Source organism: Colossoma macropomum, unplaced genomic scaffold (genome assembly GCF_904425465.1).
Source record: "Colossoma macropomum unplaced genomic scaffold, Colossoma_macropomum, whole genome shotgun sequence".
NCBI classification, from domain to species: domain Eukaryota; kingdom Metazoa; phylum Chordata; class Actinopteri; order Characiformes; family Serrasalmidae; genus Colossoma; species Colossoma macropomum.
In genome coordinates this window covers 32,845,011-32,852,456 of record NW_023494787.1, presented here as the reverse complement: position 1 = coordinate 32,852,456, position 7,446 = coordinate 32,845,011, and the positions used below count along the sequence as shown (strand labels likewise).

Sequence of the window (7,446 nt, the reverse complement as noted above, 5' to 3'; positions counted from 1 at the left end):
TTCGTATTAGACATACTGCGGCTCATTAAAATGGACACGTTTTCTATCACGTTGAAGATGAACGACAGGATGGGCAGTTTGTTATATTACGATCTATGTCCATAAAACAGTTGTTTGTTCACGGTACTCATGCATTTCCTCAGTTTACTCCCATTCACTTACTCAGAGTCTCTGGTTCCTCTGTGTTTTAATTTGGAATCGGAAAAAGAAAAAAATATTGTCTGAAATCGATTCCATTGATTACCATTACTTGGTATTGAAATCGGAGTCAACTCCACAGTTTCCGGAATCGAAACAGTCCCAGGCATATATATCTATGGTCCCAGGTAGCAGCTCCATTAGCCTTATGCTAAGCTAACGTGTAACTCAGTAGTTAGCTAGCAAACTTAAATGGGCTTTCGAAAAATCAGTTGCCCATTTACATCAACTGAACCATCAATTACAATAAATATTCTTATTTTGATCATTTAAAAAGATTCTGTTAGCGGAGCTGATGCTAGCGGTTTTAATCGGGCAGACACGGCGGGTGCCAAAGGGTCCTTGGGGTGCAGGCTGCCGCAGGAGACCGGATGGGACACATACTGAGGGGTAAGATGACATCGGTGCTGCACCTGACGAGGTTTTCTGCTATTTTTAGGCGAAATGTCGCCGTTTTTCCTCGCGGAAGCGGTCCCGGGACAACAACGACTCCGTGTCGTACTGCAGTCTGCACATCTACAGGTGCCGTTTTGCCCAAACCGAGAAAGGTAAGTCTGTCTGTTTTGACTATGAACGGTTTGCTGATGTTTTATTTGGTTCAACACGCCCATGTTGACTTGATTGCATTATATAATTATAATTGCTGCAGATTTGTCAGCTGCGAATCTCCACGTAGCAAAGGTGCTCTTATGGACTTAGATCTGATTATTGGGAAGGCCACTGAAGTACACAGAACTCATTGTTCTGTTCACTAAACCAGTTTGAGATTACATGTTTTGTGGAAAGGCATATTCTCATGCCGTAAGTAGGCATTAGAAGATGGTTAAATTGTGACCATTAAGGGCTTTGTAGTAACAATACTCAGAAAGGCTATGACATTCCAAAGATGCTTGATTGGTATTAGGGGTCCCCACTGTGTGCCAAAAAAACTCCTCCGCACCACTATACCACTAGCAGCAGCTTCACCTCTTGACACAACACTCTTTACGCCTATCTCTTGTTGAATTCTGACCTTACTATCTGCATATTGCAGCAGAAATCAAGATCCATTAGACCAGTCAGGGTTTTTCCATTCTTCACCTGTCCAGTTTGGGTGAGCCTGTGCCCATAGTGGCTTCAGATTCCTGTTGTTGGCTGATAGTGGAATCCAATGCGGTCTTCTTGTGTTGTAGCCAGTCCTCATGTTTGACATGTTGTATGTTCAGAGATGCTTTTTGATTACAGTTGCAAAGAATGGTCATTCGAGTTACTGTAGCCTTGCTGTCAGCTTAAACACACGTGTCAGCTTGGTTATTCTCCTCTGTCCTTGGTTACTTCTCTTATTAATATAACAAGGTATTTTTGCCCACAGAACTGGCATTTACTGGATGTTTTTGTTTTTCACACCATTCTGTGTAAACTCTAGAAATTGTTGTGTGTGTGAAAATTCCAGAATATCGACAGTTTCTGAAACACTCAAACCATCTTGTCTGGCAACAACTATGTCATTGTCATTTAGATCACCCATTTTCTTCATTCTGATGTGAACATAAACTATACATAAACTCTTCTCTCCCCATTCATATAACATAAACTCTTGACCTGCATCTGCATTAATTTATATGTTGCACTGTCACATGATTGATTGACTGAGCAGGTCTACAAGTGTTCCTATAAAAGTGGCTGGTGAGTGTAGGTGTAAATGAATGCATTTAAAAAAGCAATGAGAGCTAATGGCCTTGAGGCCCATCTTTGTTTGACTCTTTCCCCTTCCTCCCCTTAGACGCCATTCGGTTTGATGCGTATTGCCATGGTGGTGGCTCCTTTCCTGTATGTGGGAACACTGATCAGCAAAAACTTTGCTGCTCTCCTGGAGGAGCACGACATCTTTGTCCCAGAAGATGATGATGATGATGACTGAACTCAGGTAATAACCCTTCACTCATATTTGAACAGGTCAGATTCTGGCGAAACGTTAGTTTGATTGGAAAGTCAAATATTTTCCCCCTCAGCCCAAATGTTGTCAATCAGCCAAAGCATGCTTGGTGTCCTAAGGTTTAGTTTTAGTTTTGCAGTGGAGCTACAAGGCTAATGTAAGCTTATTCCTCACCAATTAGCATCATGGAACCTGTACGCTTACATCACTTATTTGCCTCAAACTGTGTATAGTTAACCTGTCCAGGGTGTATCCTGCCTTCTGCCCTATGACAGCTGGGATAGGCTCCAGCACCCCACCGCGACCCAGAAGGATAAGCTGTTTAGATGGTTTGTGTGTGTTTAGTTACTAAATAATCTCAACTAGACACAGTATGACATACTGTTATCTATAAAAATGGACAAGTGAACACAATGAAGCAACCATTTAAAAGCCTCAGTTGTTTTTGTCGAAGCTCCATTGCAAAGCTTAAGAAAACTTTAGACATCAACATGTTTTGGCTGATCAGCTACATTTGCAGTAAGAGTGAAAATTATGTACAAAATGATTTTGTCTATTCATTATATTAAACAAAACAGCTTTTCCTGTGATCTGTGTAGCCCTAATCTACAAGACCAGCTTAGATGCTTTCAGGTTTTCAGTGTTTTAAAACGATCTAATTTTTTCCCTACTGGTTGGGTTTTGGGTGCTTCCTTGATTCCACATCTCCCTTGTTTTACCTGTACATATTGCTCAATCTGTTATGTATTGTTTCTCCCCCCCCCCGTGTACATATAGTTGTATGCAAACGTCTTTGTGCTCCTGTTGACATTTTTTGTTGATTTTCTAAGTGAAAAACATATCCTCTACAGAGAACACACTTCAGTGAATGTGCAAATTTGCTGAACACCCTGGAGGAAAAAAAACAAAAAGTGTCCTGTGCAAAGGTTATGACACATCAATATTTTATGTTTTTTATTGTTGACCCCCCCAATCCCCCATCCCCCAATATGTTACATTCAATAGGTGTCTCCAGATATCTGAAGCTGCTGCTAATGGAGGAAGATTACATCGCAGAGAAACAGCAGAGTGTCTTATCATTTCTCAAACGCCACTTTAGAGTGACTCTGCAGTGAGCATGGGTGTGTGTTTGTGTGTGTGTGTGTGTGTGTGTGTGTGTGTGAGAGAGTGTGTATTTAACAGAGCTGAGCTCTCCTACTCTCTGCATGAAGCCCAATAAAGTCAACACTGGAGAAACCAGTCTGGTGCTGCAGTTGTATGATTTTTACTCAGATACAGTAAGGCAACCCAAGCAGTTCTGATTCACTCCAGAATAACTACATCACCCTGTGTAAAGTTAATATGCATGAGCTGTTTTCTATTTGCTACATTTTAAAGAACAGAGAATTGCTAAGTAATGTACGTGAGCCATGGTACACGCATGGCATATTTAATTGCTTCACAGATGTTTCACACCTCTACCAAAAGATCATAGCATAATTATACAATCCCTTCCCACTCATTCTTTTGTGTGCAAGAATAGAGAAAGAATTCTTAATTTTGATTAGTAAAAAAGCATCTCTGACTTCAAAACTACATATTCTGATATCTATGTTGTACCTATATTACTGGCCATTTTATCAGAAACTACCATATCAAAGCGATGTCTTTTCTTGAAAAAAGTTTGCTTCTTTAGTTCCACACTAACGCTACAAGGCTAATATAACAAGCATATTTGTATGTTTAGAGTTACAGCCTGCAACCCATCTGTTGCGGCACAATTTGTCACCCTGTCATTCGTAATTAGAAAAGGACCACAGTAGGACCAAAACTGACCAGATGTTATATTGGTGGTGTACCATTCTCAACACAGCAGTAAGACTGACATGGTATTGGCATCGGTGGTGCATGACAGCACTCTGTGACATACTGTCATCTATAAAATTGGACAAAACTCACCCTGTAAGATGGGTGGCAACTGATTTGGCTACGCAATGTTTTTTTTGTCCATGTTTATAGATAACATTAAACCACAGTGTCAGAAACCACATAAGTCTACTCAAGAATATTTAACTTTGTTAAGTTGTTGATTTAGGCATGCAGTTAGCACCATGTTAATTGGTGGGGTATAAGCTACCATTATTTGCTAGCTACATTGGCCTTGTAGCTCCAGTGTGAAACTACTGAAGCAAACTTTTTCCAAAAAAGGCAACCTCTTACTGAGGAACATACTGCCAAAACTCCTTCTAGACTTGTGAGAAAGCATGAAAACCTCTAAACAAACAGGAGGGAGATGTTAGATCTGTTTGGCTTCTATGCCTTAAAAAAGTACTTGGAGAAATTTAATACGAATTCAGTGTGTATGAATGCAGACAGACACAGTGTTTGGATAACATATGAGTGTATTTACAGTTCAACAGCAGATAATAAGCACACATTCATTCATCACAAATAGATGTGCAAATGTAGGGTGGGGGAGGTCAGGGGTCGTGTCCATGGTAAAATTTTGACAGGAAGTCAGTGGGGTGGGGGGTTTTGGTCTCGTGGAAGTAACGCATCACATGTGTTTTCTGCTTCCAGATGTGGATGGTTTCCTGAAGTTCCATTTTACCCTGTAGAGAGACAAGAAAGACACAGGACAGCGTTATAGCATGTTTTTCCCCTTCTAACTCAGTAATGCTGTTTCTTTCAGTTCTAACAAATAAAAAAAAAATCTTACAGCTTAGTGCAGCTTAAAGTAGAAGGAACTATTTACACAATAACGTAATATACTAGGGAAGCACCAATATGGGAATTTTGGGCCGATGCTGAAATGCAATATTTTTCATGTATATATCTGCCAAGCTGATACCTAAACATTAATAAAATCACACCTGATTTACGCAGTTGCTCATTAAATCAGAATCACAGTCACTTTATTGACCAAGTACAGTTGCATATATGAACAATTTGTCTTGGTGACACTGGTGCTTATGTAAATGAACAATACAATTTTATCATAGTGAACAATAAGTAAATAGTATTATTGGTAAATAGTATTAAATAAATACTATACATAGCTACAAATGATATCATGAAATTGACATACTCCCATGTATGTAAACTATACTGAACAAAAATATAAATGCAACACTTTTAGCCAACTGGTTACGCCCGTCTTGCAGCGGTTTGACCCAAAAAAGTCCACCATTATTACTAGACATTTGTCACACTGCTACAAGCAGCTACAGGCCAGAAACTAATGCGTTTGTGTAAATGTGCAGGTATTTACAACCCTTCATGAATCAGGTCTGTTAGAGCAGGTTACACAATGCAGAATCATCAATCTTATGTGCAGTGGGAAAGTTTTTATTCAAACCAAGCAGAAGCACACTTAATATAACAAAAACTGCTTAAAGTCTGTGAACTGATTAAATGAGTGGAATCAGGTGTGTTTCTGCTTTATTGAAAAGAAAGCCTACAGCCACATATGCTCTTGCTGTTTTTTTAGTATTACAGCTAGATTTGTTTTTGATCCTGTTTCTTACCTTGATGACCAGCATGTCAATGATGCGGGGGTCAGTGACATGCTTGTTTTTGTTGAAAATCTCTCTGACCTTTTCTCTGCCCTGTCGCACAGTGATGTCCAGCTGGTACATCGCCACTAAAAAAAGCACAATAACACCACAGTTATGCAGAGCAAGAACAAGAACTGTGATTATTTCAGTGTTTATCTATGACATTTACAAAGTGCAGTTTTTATGATTCCTTGTAAGATGAGCTCCACTGTTCCGCATATTTCATCTCTAATTAATCACCTCATTAAAGCCCTTCACAGAAAAAGAGCATAAAAAGGGAAATGGAGAAGAACAACACTAAGAATCAGAGTTTAATTCGGCAGCAGAATGGGAAAAACACTACATTAGCCATTAATGATCAGCCTGACACATGGCTTATATATATTTGAAAATTTTCTCCAGGTTACAATTTCATTTAGGAGGCTTGTGACAATTATAACTGAAATTATAAAACCACAAAAGATATAAGAATACAGTTTTATAAGTGTCAACTGATGCATTTATCAAAATGTCCTGCATTTGCTGAATACAACTTAAAGTTGTTGCGTATATGACGGCGAAGTTCTTGCTCTCCGTTTTTTCGGTAGGCTAACAATGCTGGAGGGCAGCATTTATAAGGCGACATTACAGTTATCCCTTTTAAGACAATTGGCATTAATCTTCACAAACATTTATTATTACGACAAGCATCACTTGTGGAAATGAAACGACAGCGGAATGGACAATGGTAGCCTTTTATGACAACTGACGCATTGATTTGTATGTAACGTTAACTATGTAGCGCTAACGTTATATCCTGCAGTGTTGAGTTAGCGTTAGCTGTTTGTATCAGTGCTATCGGCTCTGTGCTAGTCGTCCTGCTCTTTCTGACCTTGACCTTGTGCGTTTATAGCCGCTGTGTGTGTCCGGTTCGGGTCAGTACCTGTGTTGGGAACCTCTCGGTACCATGCTCGGTAAAGCTCCCTCACCCGCCGCTTCGCTTCGTCCACATCCCGGCTAAAAATCGGCTTGACCGCCTTCACAGCACCGCGGGCCACAAACGACGCCATGACTGCTCTAAAGAGCGACTCGCGAACGAATCGGCTCTATGAACCGGTTCGCCCGTTCCAACTAAATCTAAAACTTTTTCGTAGCACCCGTACAGAATTTACATCGTCGTTATGGGTTGAAGGGTTGTAGTAGCCTAAAATAAGAATAATAATCTTTCAAAATGTAATCACATATTGTAACATAGTAAGAACTCTTTCAACTCACATTTTATATTGACTGTAGCTTACTCTTTCTGTTGTATTTGTGTTTTGTGCATTAAAGTGTGATCGCATTAGTGAATAGAAGTAGCACATCAGGCTCGCTTAACATTGCTGTATATGGAAGCTATAAGAATGGAGTTGATTTCAATGAATCAATGATCCATTAAGTCGGACGCTCGGTTCAGTAAATTGGAAAGTTCGGAAGAATTGATCCACCTTCCCTTGAACATCACTGGGAGGTCTGCAGACTAAGCACTGCCGCCCTCTACAGCACTGGAGGTGAAGCCTCTGCTGGGATCTAATACTCTTATCAATATCTCTTACATCAGCATCTGCGGACCTAGAGCAAGATTTTAAGAGTTTTGTGAGACACACAAACAACATATTTGAGAAGTATTAGGCCAGCTCTATCCTGGTCAAAAACCCTATGTCCTATATTTGGAGTTTTGTCGTTCCTTTTTGAATTCGATTGGATTCTTAATGGTTCCACCCTCTCTGTTGGAAACATAAAATGTTTCTAATGGACTTAATAGGTTTCACAAAACAG

The 7,446-nt window shown here is 39.8% G+C and overlaps 2 protein-coding genes across 2 annotated transcripts; one reads left to right on the top strand and one right to left on the bottom strand.

Moving 5' to 3' along the window:
• Positions 1–540: 540 nt before the first annotated feature.
• Positions 541–3,353, top strand: LOC118805880 (essential MCU regulator, mitochondrial-like). The gene is made up of 3 exons (XM_036567021.1): positions 541–746; positions 1,961–2,104; positions 3,119–3,353. The coding sequence occupies exons 1-2, from the start codon at positions 570–572 to the stop codon at positions 2,096–2,098; spliced, it is 315 nt and encodes a 104-aa protein (XP_036422914.1). The 5' UTR covers positions 541–569; the 3' UTR covers positions 2,099–2,104; positions 3,119–3,353.
• Positions 3,354–4,476: 1,123 nt separating this feature from the next.
• On the bottom strand, positions 4,477–6,727 carry ndufa6 (NADH:ubiquinone oxidoreductase subunit A6). Its single transcript, XM_036567020.1, has 3 exons — positions 6,572–6,727; positions 5,620–5,735; positions 4,477–4,704 (listed from the first exon to the last, which is right to left on the bottom strand). Exons 1-3 carry the CDS (start codon positions 6,696–6,698, stop codon positions 4,573–4,575), a joined length of 375 nt encoding a protein of 124 aa, XP_036422913.1. The 5' UTR covers positions 6,699–6,727; the 3' UTR covers positions 4,477–4,572.
• Between the last annotated feature and the right edge of the window lie 719 nt (positions 6,728–7,446).

Bases quoted from the DNA above. Each gene is read 5' to 3' on its own strand.
- LOC118805880 (XM_036567021.1), top strand. From the start codon at position 570: ATGGGACACATACTGAGGGGTAAGATGACATCGGTGCTGCACCTGACG. The intron at 747-1,960 runs GTAAGTCTGTCT...TCCTCCCCTTAG, and splicing joins TTTTGCCCAAACCGAGAAAG to ACGCCATTCGGTTTGATGCG.
- ndufa6 (XM_036567020.1), bottom strand. From the start codon at position 6,698: ATGGCGTCGTTTGTGGCCCGCGGTGCTGTGAAGGCGGTCAAGCCGATT. The intron at 5,736-6,571 runs GTACTGACCCGA...TGCTTTTTTTAG, and splicing joins CCGAGAGGTTCCCAACACAG to TGGCGATGTACCAGCTGGAC. The intron at 4,705-5,619 runs GTAAGAAACAGG...GTCTCTCTACAG, and splicing joins TTGACATGCTGGTCATCAAG to GGTAAAATGGAACTTCAGGA.